The 22,119-nt window shown below is 39.2% G+C and overlaps 1 protein-coding gene across 4 annotated transcripts in view; it reads left to right on the top strand.

Moving 5' to 3' along the window:
* MAST2 (microtubule associated serine/threonine kinase 2) overlaps positions 1-22,119 on the top strand; it is a 212,193-nt gene that overhangs the window by 86,389 nt on the left and 103,685 nt on the right. For all 4 annotated transcript variants that reach the window (XM_055586011.1, XM_055586010.1, XM_055586009.1 and 1 more), the window contains exon 4: positions 4,565-4,596. In XM_055586011.1, the coding sequence (XP_055441986.1) occupies positions 4,565-4,596 (32 nt within the window). The remainder of the gene's footprint in view (positions 1-4,564; positions 4,597-22,119) is intronic.

The following is a 22,119-nucleotide window of genomic DNA, read 5'->3' as shown; positions in this document are numbered from 1 at the left end:
TTAACAGTTGTACAGTTTGGATTGTGGGTGTGTATGTGGATGTTCACTATACAAATTTTGAGAATTTTTATCTCCCTCCATATGTAAAAATAAGTTCCAAGTATATTCACAGACTTAGTGTGAAAAGTAAACCTATAATCTTTTAGAAGAAAATATAAGTAAATGTATTCATGGCTCTGTGTGTCAGGGATATATTTCTTATATGTAAAAACATAACATAAAGGAGAATGATAAAATGGATGGTATAAAAATTAAATTCTTTGATGACTCCATTAAAAAAATAAAAAGATTAAGAGGACATTTTCAATGAATATAATAGAGATCCAACCAGTCATTCCTAAAGGAAAGCAACCTTGAATATTCATTGGTAGGACTAATGCTGAAAATCCAATACTTTGGCTACCTGATGTGAAGAACCAGGTCATTGGAAAAGAGCCTGATGTTGGGAAAGATTGAAGGCAAAAGGAGAAGAGGATGAGATAGTTAGATAGCATCACTGAATCAGTAGACATGAATTTGAGCAAACTCCAGGAGATAGTGAAGGACAGAGAAGCCTGGAGTGCTGCAATCGCAAAGAGTCAGACACGTCTTAGCTACTGAACAACAGTCCACAAATAATTAGTATCCAGAATATGTCAGGTGAATGCCTATAACCTGATAAGAAAAAAGAAAATCTAATAGAAAAATCGGCCAAGGATACAGACTTGGCCCTGTGTCTTGGTGGGTCCCCCAACCATAGATACAGATGGCTGACTATAATGTGTGGTGTCATTTTATCTAAGGGACTTGAACATCTGCAGGTTTTGGTTATCTGCTGGGAGTTCTGGAACCAATTCCCCACTGATACCAAGTGAACACTGTAAGTGGGTAATTCACAGTTGAGGAAACCCTAATGACCTAACCATATAAAACATTGTTTAGCTTCACTAGTAATTATGGGAAATGCAAGTTAAAACCATATATGATATGATCACAGCCATTAGATTAAACAAAATTAAACAGTCTAACAAATATCAGGTATTGGAGAATATGTGAAATCGTTTGTTCGACAAATACTTTTTGAGCATCTATTGTACTACTTGCCAGTCTCTGTCCTAAGTCATTGAGATGCATTAGTAAATAAAACAGACAAGATCCCTGTGCTCATGGAGCTTAGATTCTAGTGGGTAAAGACAGAAAATGAACAATAAACATAATAAACAAGTAAATTACATAGTACGTTTAGAAGTGATAGGTGTATTGAAGATGTGTAGGTTATAAAAGTAGAGTGGAGTAGGAGGGTGAGGGGGGGTGGAAAACAAGTTGTAATATATAGAGCTGTCAGGGTAGTAGGCTTCATTAAGAACTCAGGTGAAACTTGAGCCAAGAGATTTGAAGGTCACAGGGGTTAGCCAGGGAAGAGGAGCATTTTAGGCAGAGTGTACAGGTAAGCACAAGGCTTTAGGCAGAAGAATACTTGATGTGTCTGACAAACAATAGAGTCCAGTGTGGCTGGATCAAGGTGTGCAAGTGGACTGGAGAGAGAAGGTCAGAGAGATACTGGGGAGGGGAGGTGGGTTATCTAGCTAGGTCTTGACTTTTATTCATGAATGAAATGGGGAGCCATTCCAGGATTTTGAGCAGGAGTGTTGTGACCTTACTGACCTTTAAAAGGATCATTGTTATGTTGAGACTAGACCGTGGAGGGGTAAGGATAGAAGCAGGAATGGGATACCAATTGGGAGACAGTTGTGAGGCTGGGGTGAGGACCATCAGTCCTTAGATCACAATAGCAAAACCCAAGAGATTCTGTAACCCATTTAACAGTAAAACATGACCTCATTTGAGCTCTTCTGGTGACAAACCTGAATTGAGATTCTAGAGTTTTTATCATATTTATTGTGGTCCTCATACATTTAACTGGAGAAATGTTGATTTGTCTGATGTGTTTTGTTGGTGACCTAGTCTTTGTTGAGGGTGTTTTATATTATACGTGTGTGTATGTGTATGAGTGTGTATATGCTATTACCTGTTCCCAATTCTGATTTCTGAAACATGACTAAATCCAAGGTTTTTCTTTAAGAGAGTGTAAGCATTTGTCTTTGGAGACAGAGAAAAATCATTGTATTCTGACTGTATTTTAAATTTAAAGCACTTAAGAATTGCTGTTGGATGGGATGTGGTGTAGGTTAAAAACAGAGGAGTCCAGATGCTCAGGGTTTTGGTCTGAACAGCAGAAGAAAAGAATTACCATCATCTGAGATATGAACAGGCTGTAGTTGGAGCCCGTTTTGGTGGAGACGACATGTTCAGTTTTGGACATGTTGGAGTTGAGATGTTGAGAAGGCAATTGATTATTATAAGTGTCGGGAGTTTGGGAGATAGGTTTGGAAAGGAGAACTCTTAGAAAGTGTTGGTTCAGTTCAGTCGCTCAGGCGTGTCGGACTCTTTGCAACCCCGTGGACTGCAGCACGCCACACTTCCCTGTCCATCAACTCCCGGAGCCTACTCAAACTCATGTCCATCACGTTGGTGATGCCATCCAACCATCTCATCTTCTGTCATCCCTTTCTCCTGCTGCCTTCTATATTCCCCAGCATCAGGGTCTTTTCCAGTGAGTTGGTTCTTCGCATCAGGTGTCCAAAAGTATTGGAGTTTCAGTTTCAGCATCAGTCCTTCCAATGAATATTCAGGACTGATTTCCTTTAGGGTGGACTGGTTGGATCTCCTTGCAGTCCAAGGGACTCTCAAGAGTTTTCTGCAACACCACAGTTCAAAAGCATCATTTCTTCGGTGCTCAGTTTTCTTTATAGTCCAACTCTCACATCCATACATGACCACTGGAAAAACCATAGGTTTGACTAGATGGACCTTTGTTGGTAAAGTAATGTCTCTGCTTTTTAATATGCTGTCTAGGTTGGTCAGAGCTTTTCTTCCAAGGAGCAAGCATCTTTTAATTTCATGGCTGCAGTCACCATCTGCAGTGATTTTAGAGCCCCCCAAAATAAGTCTGTCACTGTTTCCATTGTTTCCCCATCCATTTGCCATGAATTGATGGGACCAGATGCCATGATCTTAGTTTTCTGAATGTTGAGTTTTAAGCCAATTTTTTCACTTTCCTCTTTCACTTTCATCAAGAGGCTCTTTAGTGCTTTGCTTTCTGACATAAGGGTGGTGTCATCTCCATATCTGAGGTTATTGATATTTCTTCAGACAATCTTGATTCCAGCTTGTGCTTCATCCAGCCCAGTGTTCCTCATGATGTACTCTGCATGTAAGTTAAATAAGCAGGGTGACAATATACAGCCTTGACATACTCCTTTCCCAATTTGGAACCAGTCTGTTGTTCCATGTCCAGTTTTAACTGTTGTTTCTTGATCTGCATACAGATATCACAGGAGGCAGGTAAGGTGGTCTGGTATTCCCATCTCTTTAAGAATTTTCCACAGATTGTTGTGATCCACACAGTCCAAGGCTTTGTCATAGTCAATAAAGCAAAAGATGTTTTTCTGGAACTCTCTTGCTTTTTTGATGATCTGGCGGATGTTGGCAATTTGATCTCTGGTTCCTCTGCCTTTTCTAAATCCAGCTTGAACATTTGGATTGGAGGGGAAGGTAAATTGGTATCATCATTTTGGAAGCAATTTCTGACTCAGTTCATGCCACATCTAAGTGTATACTACCAAGAAACTTTTTATACATGTGGATGACAAAACACGTATAGTATGTTTATAGGAGCATTTTCTTTTTGGAGAAGAAAAACATGGAAAGAAAATTAAGTTTCCATTTACTGGAGAATCAATAAATAAATATTATAAAAATTTATGGATTGGACCACTGTACTATAGCTATATGAACTAAAGTGAAATATATTCACATGGGTGAGTCTCCTAATTATAGTGTAGATTGATGTGAGCTGATGAATATATGCAGTGTTGTAAGTATATAATTTAAAAATATATAAAACAATGCTAGTAATTATTTAAGGATATATATAATAAAAAAGACATATATGGAAAAGATAAACAAAAAATTAAGATAGTTGTTAAGTGGGGACTAGTGGGAGGTGGGACTTGATAAATTTGGAAAGCATGTCACAGGGGCCCAACTTCTATTGTAGGGGTTATTTCTCATGCCAGCGGTGTGTATCATCAATCTCTATTGTATTTTCTATAATTTATTTGTTTAAAATATTTTATAATTAAAGAAAACATTCCATTTCATTCCTTTCATACCCATGACTAATACAAATCCTTCACAATTTATCAGCAGTTGATGGCTGGCCCAGTGAGTACCTGAAACCTACACTGGCCTGTTGGTTCCATCTAGTGGTGAAATTGCTGCAGGTGTTCTGTGAAACATTTTCAGCAAGAAGAATGAGGAGATGATAGTTAGCCAGACTGCTTAAATTTTATTATTTCACTAAAATTTAAGAGACAAAGGAAAATGTTATTTTTTAGAGCTTAGTGAGTTTTTGCCATTATTAAAATGATGCTATAAATCTTCTAGGACATAGAGCACAGACTTTTAGGACTGAGATGGGTTCTTCTTTCTCTCTGACTTGTGTTTGTGTTTTGTTTTTCAGAAGGAGCTGAGCCTTCCAAGAAGAGGCAGCTTGTAAGTAGATGATTATGATTGCAATTATGATCTCCTGGTTAGGAATCCCTCCTAGGGACTGTTTTCAGTATCACTCAGAGAACTCTTATTCATGAGTATATTTTTTTGTGGACTCTCTTCTGGGCCAGTGAAACCAGTGGACCAGCCAACTTCTCTCACTAGGTCAGCTCTTCCACTCTCCCTCATCACTCCCTACCTCAAATCCTCTACTCTATGTCAATTTTTGTCTAACATTTGAGGGAAAGCCGCCAATTAAATACCCATCACAGTCTTAGGCTTGTGTTCTGGAGTTTACTGAGTTTAGTAGTTATGCTTTTTGCGAATATTGAAATTGAAGCTCTTAACATCTGCGTCTGTCCCATAAATGGTACTAGGGAGAGGTCAACAAGTTGAGGCAAGCAAAGGCTAAGTTTGGGATCACGGTTGGAATAGGGCTGTTGTTTACTTGTTTGTTCCATTCTGGCTTCAGGGCCCAGGGAAATTCATTAATGATCCTTGTCCCAGGATTTTAATTTCTAATATTTTCTTGGCCTGCTTTTTCCCTCAAGAATTCTTTTGGAGGTAGTACTGCAGATTTGGCTAATCAGGATCATTTAGAATGCTTATTATGCAGATTAAAAAAAACATTTAAATGATAAAAAGCAGTTAGAATGCCGATTCTGAATTTATTTAAATTAAAATCTCCATGTTGAGGCCCAAGAGCCTATATTTTTTTGCCCCTGCACCCACACCCACCGTGATTTTGCTGAGAAACCAAATTTGAGAAACAGTAAGGAAATAGGGCTATGTTAAAACAATGGCTTTGAAATTTTTCCTTACAGAAATACATCAGGCATAATTATGGAGGAGGACACAACAGTATTCATATATATTTATTAAGTGTACTTTATACATCGTATACATTTAAAAATGTGTGAAACACATGGTTTTTCTGTTACTGTCTTTCTGGGATTTTGCTTTGTAACAATGCTCTAATGATTAAATTATCCTCTGAGATTCTTACAAAGCCCTTCTGGCTGCTTTATGAAAGCTCACTGGTATTTGATATCAAAGAGACTTGAGTTATGAGTCAGAAACTCCTAGGGCTCAGTCTTGGCTATGCCACTTAATTAACTTTGTACTGTAGAGGAATTGCTTCATCTCAGTTGCTCTATCTATAGAATGAACATTTGGATACCTGTTTTTCTTCTTTTTAAATAGTTATTAGAAAGACAATATGTGTGATAGTGCTTCATTTTTTAGTTTAAGTGTATGTTACTTTCAGAATTCTTATAAATATATTAGATTAAATTTGGATATATTTTATTATTTAAGAGTCACCTTTCTGTCCGTATTTCTAGCAGGGAATCTCGGTTCTGGGTTCTCAGGTGTGCTGAGTCTTCTAAAAACTGGGCAGGAGTGCTGCCAGGACTCTTAACAGGTCCACTTAATGATGCACTGAGTGGGTATATATAATTGAAAGAGAGTGACTTTTCAGCATCACATTCAGCAAATATTTGTACTTGGTGACTTTCCTATTATTTCTGGCATTTTTTTATTCTTTAGGTTCCTTTTTTTGGAAGTTCTCGGAGCTTTGCCTTTGCTTCAGGTTAGGTGAAATGAGTCACTTCTTTCAGGAATGTATACCTCTAATGAATAGTTTGCAGAGAAGGAAGCATATCCTGTGAAAGTGATTTTTGTTTGAAACTGGAGGAAATTTTAGATCAATTTAGCTTTAGAGACATTTCTTGGTTATTTTAGTAGTATCTAAAGTTAGGCTTATTCTGCTGCTGCTGCTAAGTCACGTCAGTTGTGTCCAACTCTGTGCAACCGCATAGACTGCGGCCCACCAGGCTCCCGTCCCTGGGATTCTCCAGGCAAGCATCCTGGAGTGGGTTGCCATTTCCTTCTCCTAACTACCTTTAAATATTGCCATGCCGAGTGTCTTATAGGATCTTAGTTCCCTGACCAGGGATTGAACTCGGGCTCTGACAGAGAAAGTACTGACTCCTAACCACTAGATTGCCATGGAAATTATCCAGAAATACTTTTTAATACACTAACTCACATTTAAACAGTGGTTCATTCAATAAATTCATACTAATACCTGCTGTTTGTTGGGCACTGCTCTTAAGTTCTGAGGTTATAAGCTTCAATTAGATACATTTCTCTATTTTGGGAACTTAGAGTTAAGTTAACCAGAACAATAATTTAATTTAAAAAATCATTAGTATTAGAGGAGTAGAAAGAATTTTACTCTGGAAGGAATCTTAGAAACATGGATGCTAATCTGTACTTTGCCACTAACAAGTCATATATGGTTTTAACAGGAACTATCATTTCTAGGCTTGAAATGCTTCACTTGTAAATGAAATGACTGCTTTATCTGAACTCTGTGCTTAGTCATCTTCCCAGATAATGGTAGCTCCATGGTACCTCTTCTACAGAGAGCTGGGCATGTCTTTGTATAGTGTGTGCAGTAGATGGCAGAGGATGACTTAGCATCTTCAATAGAGAAATCAGGAAAGTAAGGGTACCTTACTTTTTATATGTGGTATTGGTAAGGGTCTGATTTCATTCCTTTGAATGTCCATAGCTGTTGTCCCAGCAGCGTTATTGAGTAGTTGTCTTAGGTTTTAACAAGGTCACTGGTTTCTCAGGCTGTAGGGAGAGCAGGAGTCAAAGCTGGAAAGTAAGTGAGGATACCATTACAAAATTCAGTCAAGATGATGACTACTTAGCCAGGGTGGTAGCAGCTTAGATGGTGAGAAGTGAAGGGATTCTGGATGTATAAAAGGAGAACTGTCAATATTAGCTGATAGTTAATTTTGGTATATGAGAAAGAGAGATTGAGGTTGATGGTGAGGTTTTAAGGCTGAGTAGGAAGATGCATATGGTTGCCATTTACAAGATCGAGAATATTGTGAGTGGAGCAGGGATTTTTTGTCGTTGTTATTGTTGCTCTTGGGATGGGCAGGATGGCGGTTTTTGGAGGAATCACAACTTTGGTGCTTGCTTGACATTCAAGAAAGAGTGTTGATAAAGAGATTGCGTATGTGAATCCTGGGGATCAAGGGTGAGATATGATCAGGAATTATATAGTTAGGGATTGACAGCATATATTAATAGATGATGATTTTAGTTATGGGATTGAATGAGATAAACTACTGAAGTGCTACTTAAGTGTAGTCAACTGACAGGTGATCAATGAACTGCTTTAGTACAGAAGTTTAAACAATTTGACATTGTTGTGACCTTCAAGCATTTGATCATTTTTCTGTTATTTTATATTTGTTGTGTTTTGCGATGATTTATAAATGGATGGAAATTTCACTTGGTCCTTCATTACAGCTAGTATGAGAAGCACTGACCTGTTGAGTTACTGAATCTAGTCATAAAAGAGATCTAAGGACTGAGCCCTGGGCCTCTTCAGCATTTACTTAGTAGGAGACAAGGAGAATATGTCAGTCAAGAAGCCTGAGAAAGGACATCCAAGTGAGGTTGCAATAAAACCAAGAGAGAGTGGTGTTTCCAAAGCCAGAAGAAAGTGTCAAGGCTATGTAAAATGACAACTAAGAATTGATTTTTGAGTTTAGTAATAGGGAAGACCCAATTGGTGACCTTGGCAAGTGACATTGATCAGAGGTGGGTCCAAAGCTTGATTTGAATGGATTCAAGACAGAATAGGAGACAGTATTAGCGCTGTACTATTTGTATTTTTTAAAATGTCTAATTTCAATCTAATGTGTGAAGAAGCAATCAGAAAAGCTCAAATTGAGGTGATAATCTGTAAAACTGCTGGCCTGAACTCTTCAAAAATGTTGAAGTTGTAAAAGACCACAAACACTAAGGATATGTTCTAGATTGTTGGAGAAAAGAGGCCTGGTGAATAAATGTAGTTCTTGATTGATTTTTGGTTGGATCCTGGATTTTTTAAAATAGTTGAAGGATATTATTGGGACAATTAAGGAAATTTGAATGTGGACTTTTCTTTTGATGAAAAGGTGCCAATGTTAAACTTTGTTAGTGTGACAATTTTGTGGTTGTTCCTTGTTCTTACAGCAAGGACATTAATTGTGGAAGTATTTGAGAGAGGAATTATTATGATGTTTATAGCTGACTTTCAAATGATTCAGTTAATTAACACAAAGTGTGTGTGTGTATGTGTTAGAGCAAGAGAGGGAGCGAATGAGAGGTAAAGAGAATAGAGGAAAAAAAGCAATGTAGCAATATGTTAACAGTTGTTAAAGGTAAGTGAAGCACATACAGAGTTTCATTTAATTATTCTTATTTCTTTTCTGATATTTTGGGGAGGAGGTAGTCTATACTATTATTTCAAAGTGATTTGCTGAAAAGAGGATTTTAGAAATTTGGTGATACCTGGAAAGGTAATGGAGTTGAATATTTTTCTCTCTTTTCAAAGTATAAATAGGAGATATATCTTGTTTGTATGTCAGTGAAATTATCCAGTAACCAAGGAGATGTCGATGCAGGAGTGGAGAGAACAACTGCTGGAATATTCTTAATTAAGCAAAAATGGAGGCCATCTAAGTACATGTGGAAGTATTGGCCTTAGACAGGGGTGTTGACAATTTTTCCCCAGCAGCCTCAAATAACTCATTTTATTTGTAAAAGATTATACATATAAAATGTATGGCATAGAACCTTCAATTTGGCACTCAACTATTTGTTACTGTTAAAGTGTTTACTGCAATGCCTGTTTAATTAGTAGACTTTGAAAAAGTGGTTGTTGTTTATTACTGTTTTTATTATTAGCAGGCTATAATTACCTGTTAAAAACTGTAAATTCTTTAGAAAAACAAATTAGTAAGATCCTAAACCAAGTTAAACGAGCAGTAGGGTGCCTTAGAAAAGTCACAGGCTATTCATGGTTGGTTTTGGTCACATTAGGAAGAGAGCAGCTAAATCCCAAGATGGGGAAGGAGAACATCCAGGCCTGCAATGATACAGACTTTGTTGGGACAAGTTGGTTATGAAAGTTCTTTTGGCCTGGCTTATATCATTTATTTTAGCTGTAGCTTCCTGAAGTAAAATTGTTTTCATTTTAGAAAACTATTTTATATTTAAACCCATCAGTGTATTATTACTATTTTTAATTGCATTAAAAAAGTCTAGTCTAGAATATCAGACCTAGAGGAGCTGATAACTTTGTTGATAGTGTACATATCTGTGGGGAAATGATTGAAAGAAAATGAAGTTCTAAAGTGATTTCTATTTGTTTACCCAAGCTATAGGAATATTGTGTTTTGCTTTTTTCTCAGTTGAAACAGCTCTGAATGACTTCCCTTGCCTGGGTCTGTGGCAGAACCCCCTGTTTAGCAGTGCCTATCACATAGGATTTTTTTTGTTTGTGAATCAGCACCAATATCTAGGCCCTATTCTTAGGAGCTCAGTGTCAGTAGTGTTCTAGTCTTTAGTTACCCAGAAAGTTAAGCTTTTCTAATACATATTACAACTCAAGGTAATTGTCCTTTTATTTCTTGAAACGTTGTTATTTCTTTGAGGCTGTGAGCAGTCAGTAGAGATAAAGAACAAACTGTAGGAGCGAAAAGGTAGCTACAGCACCTGTCATAGTGTGTGTGCTGCTCTTGGTAGCCTTTATTAAACTTGAGTCCTTGAGGATAGTTACCTTTGCAGTGTTGACTTGCTCATTTGATCAGTGGACTAGGACATCAGATATTGGATGAAAGTGGGAGAGTCAATTCTTAGGTAGGTTGATAAGAAGTCTTCGGTGTCTGAGGAGGAGAAAGGAGTCTGGGGCTCTTGAGGAAGAGATAGGGTTCTGAAGTTCTCAAGGAGGAGAAAAGGACAATGTTTTTTCTTTAAGCCCAGAGCTGATGATTGCACAACAAAACAACTCATCTTGCTCAAGGACATGTTTTCTCTTAAACTCTTCAATTCAGTTCAATTCAGTCGCTCAGTTGTGTCCGACTCTTTGGGACCCCATGGACTGCCGCACACCAGGCTTCCCTGTCCATCACCAACTCCCAGAGCTTGCTCAAACTCATGTCCATCAAGTCGGTAATGCTGTCCAACCATCTCATCCTCTGTCATCCCCTTCTCCTCCTCCCTTCTATCTTTCCCAGCATCAGGGTCTTTTCCAGTCAGTTCTTCTCATCAGGTGGCCAAAGTATTGGAATTTCAGCTTCAGCATGTCATTCCAATGGATATTCAGGACTGATTTCTTTTAGGATGGACTGGTTGGATCTCCTTGCAGTCCAAGGGACTCTCAAGAGTCTTCTCCAACACCTCAGTTCAAAAGGATCAGTTCTTCGGCTCTCAGCTTTCTTTATAGTCCACCTCTCACATCCATACGTGACTACTGGAAAAACCATAGCTTTGACTAGACAGACCTTTGTTGGCAAAGTAATGTCTTTAGGTTTGTCATAGCTTTTCTTCCAAGGACCAAGCGTCTTAATTTCATGGCTACAGTCACCATCTGCAGTGATTTTGGAGCCCCAAAATATAAAGTCAGCCACTGTTTTCCACTGTTTCCCCATCTGTTTGCCATGAAGTGATGGGACCAGATGCCATGATCTTAGTTTTCTGAATGTTGAGCTTTAAGCCAGTTTTTCACTCTCCTCTTTCACTCTCATCAAGAGGCTCTTTAGTTCTTCACTTTCTGCCATAAGAGTGGTGTCATCTGCATATCTGAGGTTATTGATATTTCTTTCAGCAATCTTGATTCCCGCTTGTGCTTCATCCAGCCCAGCATTCTTAATCATGTACTCTGCATATAAATTAAATAAGCAGGGTAACAATATTCCCAATTTGGAACCAGTCTGTTGTTCCATGTCTGGTTCTGTTACTTCTTGACTTGCATGCAGGTTTCTCAGCAGGCAGGTAAGATGGCCTGGTATTCCTATCTCTTTAAGAATTTTCCACAGTTTGTTGTGATCTATACAGTCAAAGGCTTTGGCATAATCAATAAAGCAGAAGATGTTTTTCTGGAATTCTCTTTCTTTTTCTATAATCTGACAGATTTTGGCAATTTGACATCTGGTTCCTGTGCCTTTTCTAAATCCAACTTGAACATCTGGAAGTTCACTGTTCATGTACTGTTGAAGCCTTGCTTGGAGAATTTTGAGCATCTCCTAAATTTACTTTGCTAGTGTGTCGGATCTCCTTGCAATCCAAGGGACTCTCAAGAGCCTTCTCCAACACCACAGTTCAAAAGGGTCAGTTCTTCGGCTCTCAGCTTTCTTTATAGTCCACCTCTCACATCCATACATGACTACTGGAAAAACCATAGCTTTGACTAGACAGACCTTTGTTGGCAAAGTAATGTCTATAGGTTTGTCATAGCTTTTCTTCCAAGGACCAAGCTAGAGTGCAATTGTGTGGTGGTTTGAACATTCTTTGGCATTGCCTTTCTTTGGGACTGGAATGAAAACCGACCTTTTCCAGTCCTGTGGCCACTGCTGCGTTTTCCAAATTTGCTGGCATATTGAGTGCAGCACTTTCACAGCATCATCTTTTAGGATTTGAAATAACTCAACTGGAGTTCCATTACCTCCACTAGCTTTGTTCATAGTGATGCTTCTTCCTAAGGCCCACTTGACTTCGCATTCCAGGATATCTAGCTCTAGGAGAGTGATCACACCATCATGGTTATCTGGATCGTGGAGATCTTTTTTGGATAGTTTTCTGTGTATTCTTGCAACTTCTTAATATCTTCTGCTTCTGTTAGGTCCATACCATTTCTGTCCTTTATCGTGCCCATCTTTGTATGAAATGTTCCCTTGGTATCTCTAATTTTCTTGAAGAGATTTCTAGTCTTTCCCATTCTGTTGTTTTCCTCTATTTCTTTGTATTGACAGTGAGGATTTTTTTTTAATCCTTGGTATTCTTTGGAACTTTTGAAAGTGACAAGTAGATTCAAGGGACTAGATCTGACAGACCGAGTGCCTGAAGAACTATGAAAAGAGGTTTGAGACATTGTACAGGAAGCAGTGATCAAGAAAAGTGACCATCAAGTAGTGACCATCCCCAAGAAAAAGAAATGCAAAAAGACAAAATGGTTGTCCAAGGAGGCCTTACAAATAGCTGAGAAAAGAAGAGAAGTGAAAGGCAAAGGAGAAAAGGAAGAACCTTGCTATTCTTTGGAACTCTGCATTCAGATGGGTATATCTTTCCTTTTTTTCTATTGTTAGTTCTAATCCTGCTATCTTAAAATGTATATTGTGGGAGCAGGTCTGGTAAGACCTTTACAAACTTGAGACATTCTTTTGATTTACTGTAATAACCAATTGAAAAAGTATATAGCTCTCTTGCTAAGACTAGCGAGGGGGACACTCTCTGTCCCCCTTCTGATGTCTATGTCAGAAGCTTTCTCTGTCCCTTTTTATGCTTTAATAAAACTCTGCTACACATAAGCTCTTGAGTGATCAAGCCTGGTCCCTGGTCCTGAAGCTAAATCTTCTTCAGAGATTCCAAATCCAACATCGTTCACCATAAGCTATCAAAAGTAAATGCCAGGTGTCTGCAATGGTAGTCAGTGGGCAGGGAAGACTTCCTGGGGCTCAAGGATTGGATGTATCAAACTTTAGCCCTGTGAAAGTGACATGTGAAACAGTATCATGTACTTTCCCACTCTGATGCAACTTGATGGTATTTGTCTAGATGAATGCTTCAGGAGAATGTGCTAAAAAGAGGTACCACCTGCACATTGTAAATCCTTTGTGTGTGTCAATAGTGCCTGATATAAGGCTTTAGTTTCTCTGTGGACTTTGCAAGTCAGGAAATTTTGATACCTGTAAGAACTTTGAAGGCCAGAGTGATAGCTTTGTGTTACATTTAATAGTCTATTTTTTTTTAATTTTATTTTATTTTTAGACTTTAGATAACTGTATTAGTTTTGCCAAATATCAAAATGAATCCGCCACAGGGATACATGTGTTCCCCATCCCGAACCCCCCTCCCTCCTCCCTCCCCATTCCATCCCTCTGGGTTGTCCCAGTGCACCAGCCCCAAGCATCCAGTATCATGCATCGAACCTGGACTGGCAACTCGTTTCATACATGATATTTTACATGTTTCAATGCCATTCTCCCAAATCTTCCCACCCTCTCCCTCTCTCACAGAGTCCATAAGACTGTTCTATACATCAGTGTCTCTTTTGCTGTCTCGTACACAGGGTTATTGTTACCATCTTTCTAAATTCCATATATATGCGTTAGTATACTGTATTGGTGTTTTTCTTTCTGGCTTACTTCACTCTGTATAATAGGCTCCAGTTTCATCCACCTCATTAGAACTGATTCAAATGTATTCTTTTTAATGGCTGAATAATACTCCATTGTGTATATGTACCATAGCTTTCTTATCCATTCATCTGCTGATGGACATCTAGGTTGCTTCCATGTCCTGGCTATTATAAACAGTGCTGCGATGAACATTGGGGTACACGTGTCTCTTTCCCTTCTGGTTTCCTCAGTGTGTATGCCCAGCAGTGGGATTGCTGGATCATAAGGCAGGTCTATTTCCAGTTTTTTAAGGAATCTCCACACTGTTCTCCATAGTGGCTGTTCTAGTTTGCATTCCCACCAACAGTGTAAGAGGGTTCCCTTTTCTCCACACCCTCTCCAGCATTTATTACTTGTAGACTTTTGGATCGCAGCCATTCTGACTGGTGTGAAATGGTACCTCATAGTGGTTTTGATTTGCATTTCTCTGATAATGAGTGATGTTGAGCATCTTTTCATGTGTTTGTTAGCCATCTGTATGTCTTCTTTGGAGAAATGTCTATTTAGTTCTTTGGCCCATTTTTTGATTGGGTCATTTATTTTTCTGGAGTTGAGCTGTAGGAGTTGCTTGTATATTCTCGAGATTAGTTGTTTGTCAGTTGCTTCATTTGCTATTATTTTCTCCCATTCTGAAGGCTGTCTTTTCACCTTGCTAATAGTTTCCTTTGATGTGCAGAAGCTTTTAAGGTTAGTTAGGTCCTATTTGTTTATTTTTGCTTTTATTTCCAATATTCTGGGAGGTGGGTCATAGAGGATCCTGCTGTGATGTATGTCAGAGAGTGTTTTGCCTATGTTCTCCTCTAGGAGTTTTATAGTTTCTGGTCTTACGTTGAGATCTTTAATCCATTTTGAGTTTATTTTTGTGTATGGTGTTAGAAAGTGTTCTAATTTCATTCTTTTACAAGTGGTTGACCAGATTTCCCAGCACCACTTGTTAAAGAGATTGTCTTTAATCCATTGTATATTCTTGCCTCCTTTGTCAAAGATAAGGTGTCCATATGTGCATGGATTTATCTCTGGGCTTTCTATTTTGTTCCATTGATCTATATTTCTGTCTTTGTGCCAGTACCATACTGTCTTGATAACTGTGGCTTTGTAGTAGAGCCTGAAGTCAGGTGGGTTGATTCCTCCAGTTCCATTCTTCTTTCTCAAGATCGCTTTGGCTATTCGAGGTTTTTTGTATTTCCATTTTTTAAAATTGGGCTTATACAGAAAATAGTCTTACATAGGTTCTCTACCTCCCAGTGGTAGAGATGAAGGATTATTTGTCTTTCATCTCTCAATGGATTGTCTATTAGTCTGGTTGGGTTGCCATAACAAAATACCATAGGCTGAGGGCTTAAACAACAGAAATTTATTTTCTCATAGTTCTGGAGGATAGATGTCCAGGATCACAGTGCTGGCCTGGTTGGTTTCTAAAGAGAACTGTCTTCCTGGCTTGCTGATAAAAAGCCATTTTCTTACTGTTCTCACTGTATCCTCACATGGCCTTTCCTCTATGTGTGTATGTGTATAAGGGTAGGGAGTGTAGAGAAAGGGAAAGATCAAGGATCGAGTTCTTCCTCTTCTTATAAGGTCTCCAGGCCTATTAGATTAGCCCCCCCCCCCCCCCCCCACCTTATGAACTCATTTAACTGTGATTACCTCCTGAAGATCCTGTCTCCAAATACAGTCAGTCATTGGGGAATTAGAGCTTCAAAATAGGAATTTTGGGTGGGGGACACAATTCAGATCATAGCAGATGGTAAGCTCCATGAAGTCAAGATCACATTTATATGTGGAGATAGAAATGTAAAAGAGTTTTAAGTAAAGCTGCTGCTAAGCTGCTAAGTCACTTTAGTCGTGTCCAACTCTGTGCGACCCCATAGAGGGCAGCCCACCAGGCTCTGCCGTCCCTGGGATGCTCCAGGCAAGCACACTGTAGTGGGTTGCCATTTCCTTCTCCAATGCATGAAAGTGAAAAGTGAAAGTGAAGTCGCTTAGTTGTGTCTGACTCTTAGCAACCCCATGGACTGCAGCCTACCAGGCTCCTCCATCCATGGGATTTTCCAGGCAAGAGTACTGGAGTGGGGTGCTATTGCCTTCTCCGTTAAGTAAAGCTAATAAACGGTAAAATAAAATATGTTCTATCCTTCTATCTTGAGAAATATAGTTTCATAATAACAAATTACAAAAAAGTGTGAAACTATTGTTTTTTTAAGGTGTTAAATATTTTATTACTATTTAACATTATTATTATTAATAATGAGTACCAGGCACATGTTGTGGCCACTTCAGAAGAGAAGTGAAAAAAGGACAAATTTGTATGTAGTAAAGAAATATTGAAATAAATTTATAAGTGGTTTACAAACCTGGATACTTCTGTGGGGAGAAAGGAAGTCAGTAGAACGTATACTATACAGAGCTTATTTGCATTTCTATAGAAAGGAACTATTTTGTATTGCTGTCAGTTATCTGTAATTTAGAGAGTTGTAAAATAGCACAAAGGCAATAAAAGGCTAGAATCAAATAATTTAGTCTCTAAACAATGCAGTTTTCAATCTGAAGATTATTACTATTTTTTTTCTTTACTTACACCAAGTTTTCTGTCTTTCTCTCACTCTTGATTAAATCAGTCTCAAATACTATTCCTGATCATACAAGAAGGTTGGTTTCATTAAATATGGCCTAATTTTTTACACAGGGATAGCAATAATGTTAATTTCCTGTTTGGCCTTCTTAAATTTGCTTTGCTGGGAATTTTATAAAGAGTCTCAGATTGAACATTTAAAAGCCACTGCTATTTGTATTTCGAGGCTAGAGAGCCAAGCTTAAGAAATTCTTTATCAGATTTCATCTGTAATACCTATGAGTTTGGGTGGATTCTTCTTTTTTTCAAGGTCCTTAAAAATGTCTTAAGGGTCTTGGGTCTGCCAGGAAGTGACCTGCTGGACCCTGTAAAACCAGGCCCATTTTCCTGATAGCATTTTTTATGTATTGAGTCCAAAAATTCAACCATAGTTCGTTAAAAGTGGCCTGTTTTACCTGATTAAATAAGTATCATTGTCAAATATGACATTTCAGATAAACTCTTAGTTGCATAACCATTTTTTACAATTATGTTTTAAGGGAATTCAGTAAGTAAATTTAGTAAGATTTTCTCAAATCTCATTGGAGTCAGTGAGAATCAGATACAATTCAGAAATGTTTCCTTTTACAAAAGCAAATTATTAAGAATTTAGATCGATTAAGAAGAAAGAGTAGGCTTCCTTATATACCCAGAAAATAGGCGCTAAGACAATATTCCAAACAAACTGCAGTCATCCCTCATTAGTTCATTCAGCCTTAGTGTAATTAATTTTCATTTCACTAGATCTTAGATTAGTAGTCTGCTTCTCGACTAAAAAGAGTTACGGAAATTCTGACTCAGTCCACTGCAATGGTCTGAAAGTTTTCCACAAGTGACGCCATCAGAAACCTGTACCCAAAGAGTCTGTTCTTTGAAGTGTCAATAGTTTGAAATACCTACTACAGTACAGTCCTTTTCCAAGGAACTCTGAAACAATTCTTTGTTGAAAACACAGACTTTGGCTTGTAGTTGATTGTAAAGCCTTGAACTCTAGCATCAGTTAAAAAAAAAAAAAATCTCTTGGGAATGACAGCTGTGGTCAGTTTATTATTGACAGTTTTTAAATGTGAATGGTGTGATGAGAGTTTATAACAAGAACAATCCAGCTAACAAGGGAATTAAGTTGTTTCTGTAGCATACAAAGCAAGAATCATAAAATCAACTGAAAAAAAATTCTGGCAAAATGTCTCGGGGTAGTTTTTTCAAAGAAGACAGCAGATATTACATCTGATTTATAAAATATGAATGAACATAGCTTTTACAGAGGAAAAATTCTTGATATATAATATGTAATAATCTTTTGACAGAGAACATGCCAGGACTAAGCTACAGATATCAAGTAAAAAGATTTAGTAAGACTGCAATAAATGGTAGACATTTATCAGTATACATTTATAAAATTCCATTGGCCTAGAAGAAGCTAGATTTAGATTTTAAAAGTAAGGCTTTTACCAAGTAAGCATTTTAAGTGGTAACTGAAATTAAGACTGAAAAAACTAAACTATCATTTCCTAAAATCTAGCAAAACACTGTGAGGACTCATAAACAGGAATACATTATGGGATAAATGCATGCTCAGTCACTCAGTTGTGTCTGACTGTTTGTGATCCCAGGGACTGTAGCCCACCAGGCTTCTCTCTCTGTCCATGGGGTTTTCCAGGCAAGAATACTGGGAGTGGGTTGCCATTTCCGACTCCAGGTGATGGGATAAAAGGGCATTGACAAACCTCTAGAAACTCCCCATAATTATACAGTTTCTGGAATATTTATATTCATAGCATTTTAGCACTATAAATTTTAAACTAGGGAAGGCTGAGCATCTTTTCTGATTTGTTAGCTTTTTCCATGAAACTCATCAATGTCAAACTAAATAAAAGGTAACACAGTTTTGAATAACCTCAGCTTTTCCATGAGGAACCTTATTTTGTTTGTTTTCTTAAATAATTAAGGACATAATAAGTCAACATAAAGTGAAGGAAGTTGTTTTTATTAAGATATAAAATATTTGCTATCTGGGCACATTACACAGGAAAAAAGAATAAACTTTAATAAGGTAGGTGAAAGCAATAAACAGTAAGCCAAGGAAACTGGCCCATCAAAACTGGGCAAACTTCGCTAAAATTTTAACCAATTCATAGCTTTTCACATTCATGATATGGTATTTATAAGGCACAGCAAACAAAAATCACTTTCCCAATTTTGTTCTGCTTCATATTCTGGAACACATTCACACTTTCAGTTCAATTCAGTCGCTCAGTCGTGTCCGACTCTTTGCGACCCCATGAATCGCAGCACGCCAGGCCTCCCTGTCCATCACCAACTCCCGGAGTTCACTCAGACTCACGTCCATCGAGTCAGTGATGCCATCCAGCCATCTCATCCTCTGTTGTCCCCTTCTCCTCCTGCCCCCTAACCCTCCCAGCATCAGAGTCTTTTCCAATGAGTCAACTCTTCGCATGAGATGGCCAAAGTACTGGAGTTTCAGCTTTAGCATCATTCCTTCCAAAGAAATCCCAGGGCTCTTCTTCAGAATGGACTGGTTGGATCTCCTTGCAGTCCAAGGGACTCTCAAGAGTCTTCTCCAACACCACAGTTCAAAAGCATCAATTCTTCAGCGTTCAGCTTTCTTCACAGTCCAACTCTCACATCCAAACATGACCACAGGAAAAACCATAGCCTTGACTAGACGGACCTTTGTTGACAAAGGAATGTCTCTGCTTTTGCATATGCTATCTAGGTTGGTCATAACTTTCCTTCCAAGGAGTAAGCATCTTTTAATTTCATGGCTGCAGTCACCATCTGCAGTGATTTTGGAACCCCCCAAAATAGAGTCTGACACTGTTTCCACTGTTTCCCCATCTATTTCCTATGAAGTGGTGGGACCAGATGCCATGATCTTCGTTTTCTGAATGTTGAGCTTTAAGCCAACTTTTTCACTCTCCTCTTTCACTTTCATCAAGAGGCTTTTGAGTTCCTCTTCACTTTCTGCCATAAGGGTGTGTCATCTGCATATCTGAGGTTATTGATATTTCTCCCGGCAATCTTGATTCCAGCTTGTGCTTCTTTCAGCCCAGCGTTTCTCATGATGTACTCTGCGTGTAAGTTAAATAAGCAGGGTGACAGTATACAGCCTTGACGTACTCCTTTTCCTATTTGGAACCAGTCTGTTGTTCCATGTCCAGTTCTAACTGTTGCTTCTTGACCTGCATACAGGTTTCTCAAGAGGCAGGTCAGGTGGTCTGGTGTTCCTGTCTCTTTCAGAATTTCCCACAGTTTATTGTGATCCACGCAGTCAAAAGCTGTGTCGACAGAGAATGTCGACATTCACTCTTGCCATCTCCTGTTTGACCACTTGCAATTTGCCTTGATTCATGGACCTAACATTCCAGGTTCCTATGCAATATTGCTCTTTACAGCATTGGACCTTGCTTCTATCACCAGTCACATCCACAACTGGGTATTGTTTTTGCTTTGGCTCCATCCCTTCATTCTTTCTGGAGTTATTTCTCCACTGATCTCCAGTAGCATATTGGGCACCTACTGACCTGAGGAGTTCCTCTTTCAGTATCCTATCATTTTGCTTTTTCATACTGTTCATGGGGTTCTCAAGGCAAGAATACTGAAGTGGTTTGCCATTCCCTCCTCCAGTGGACCACATTCTGTCAGACCTCTCCACCATGACCCGCCCATCTTGGGTGGCCCCACAGGGCATGGCTTAGTTTCACTGAGTTAGACAAGGCTGTGGTCCTAGTGTGATAAGAATGACTAGTTTCCTGTGAGTATGGTTTCAGTGTGTCTGCCCTCTGATGCCCTCTTGCGACACCTACCGTCTTACTTGAGTTTCTCTTATCTTGGATGTGGGGTATCTCTTCACGGCTGCTCCAGTAAAGCGCAGCCGCTGCACCTTACCTTGGACGAGGGGTATCTCCTGACCGCTGCCCCTCCTGACCTTGAACGTGGAGTAGCTCCTCTAGGCCCTCCTGTGCTGGGGCAGCCACCGCTCCTTGAATATGGGGTTGCTCCTCTCTGCCGCCGCCCATGACCTTGTGCGTGGGGTAGCTTCTCCCGGCCGCCACCCCTGCCCTCGGATGTGGGGTAGCTCCTCTCGGCTGCTCCTGCGTTGTCGCAGCTTGGCACTCTCGGCCACCGCCCGTGACCTCAGACCCGGGGTAGGTCCTCGCCCGTCGCAGCCGCCCGCGCTTGTGCGCCCTCGCAGCCGCCCGCGTGGATAGTTCTTAAGGGGTTGTCAAATCAGGTTCAATTCTTAGTAATACTAAAATGATATTAACATGTAATGTGTTTATGATTGTTGTCTTCAGATGAATCAATAAATAACATTATTAAAATGTCTGAGATGTAATTAGATTTAGATGAAGTCCTGTGGGTGCCCTTATAAGGAATTAGTGCCCTTATAAGAAGAGGGAGAGAGACAGAGAGTACTTGTGGCTCTCCGCTTCCACTGCCAGCCCCCTCCTTCTTTCCCTTCTCTTGCTCTCTCCCTTGAGGAAACAGTGAGAAGGTGACTGCTGGTTATAACTCAGGAAGTGAGCCCTACAAGGAAACAGATCTGCTAGCATCTTTTTTGTTTTGTTTATTTTGGCTGCTCTGGGTCTTACCTGCTGCATAAAGGCTTTCTCTAGTTGCAGCAAGTGGGGGCTCTGTGGGCTGGCTTCTCATTGCAGTGGCTTTTCGTTGCAGAGCACAGATTTTAGAGTGAGTGGGCTTCCATAGTTGCAGCCCACAGGCTTAGTTGCTCTGTGAAATGTAGAATCTTCCTGAATCAGGGATCAAACTCATATCCCCTGCATTAGATTCTTCAAATCTGCTAGTATCTTAATCTTGGACTTCCCAGCCTCCAGACTGGGAGAAGTAAATGTCTGTTGTTTAAGCTCACACACACACACACACACACACACACACACACACACACACAACTTTGTAGTTTCCATTTGTAGTACATTTATTATTGATAGTTATAACTCATACAAATAAGCTCTCTGGGTGTCCCCAAAAAGTTTTGCTTGATGAATTCTGAGAAATATATATGAAACTGTACAACTCAAATTGGGACTCGTTTGCATGGCCAGGACTCAAATCCAGCCAGAAACTAGACTGGGACTTGAACCCACTGTGTTTTAATTGAGATCACATATTCACATACCAAATATCAAAACTTCATGAAGTTCAGGTTATTTATGTCTCATTGCGAAAAGAATTCAGTGAGACACACAATGATAGGTAAGAAGTAGATTTACTTAGAGAGTATATGCATGTCATAGACAGAATGCAGTCCATCTCTAAAGGTAAGAGCTGGTCCTAGGTCATGGGGTTGTCTTGGAAAATGAGAGTGGCCATGGGAGAAACACATTCCACACAGAGTGTGGGCCATCTCAGAAGGCAGGAGGCCCTGAAACATGGCAGAGTTAGTTTTTATGGGCTGGGTAATTTCATGGGCTAATGAGTAGGAGGATTATTTCCATAATTTTGAAGAAGTGGAAGAGATTTACAGAAATTGGGCCCTGCCCACTATTTGGCCTTTTTATTGTTGGCCTTGAAACTGCTGTGGTGCTGGCAGGTGTGTCATTTAGCATATGTTAATGTATTATGATGAGCATATAATGAAGCTCAAGGTCTACTGGAAGTTGAACTTCTGCCATCTTTGACCTAATC

Source organism: Bubalus kerabau, chromosome 6 (genome assembly GCF_029407905.1).
Source record: "Bubalus kerabau isolate K-KA32 ecotype Philippines breed swamp buffalo chromosome 6, PCC_UOA_SB_1v2, whole genome shotgun sequence".
Taxonomy (NCBI): Eukaryota; Metazoa; Chordata; class Mammalia; order Artiodactyla; family Bovidae; genus Bubalus; species Bubalus kerabau.
The sequence above is the reverse complement of the archived record's forward strand: the minus strand, read 5'-3'. Positions and strand labels throughout refer to the sequence as shown.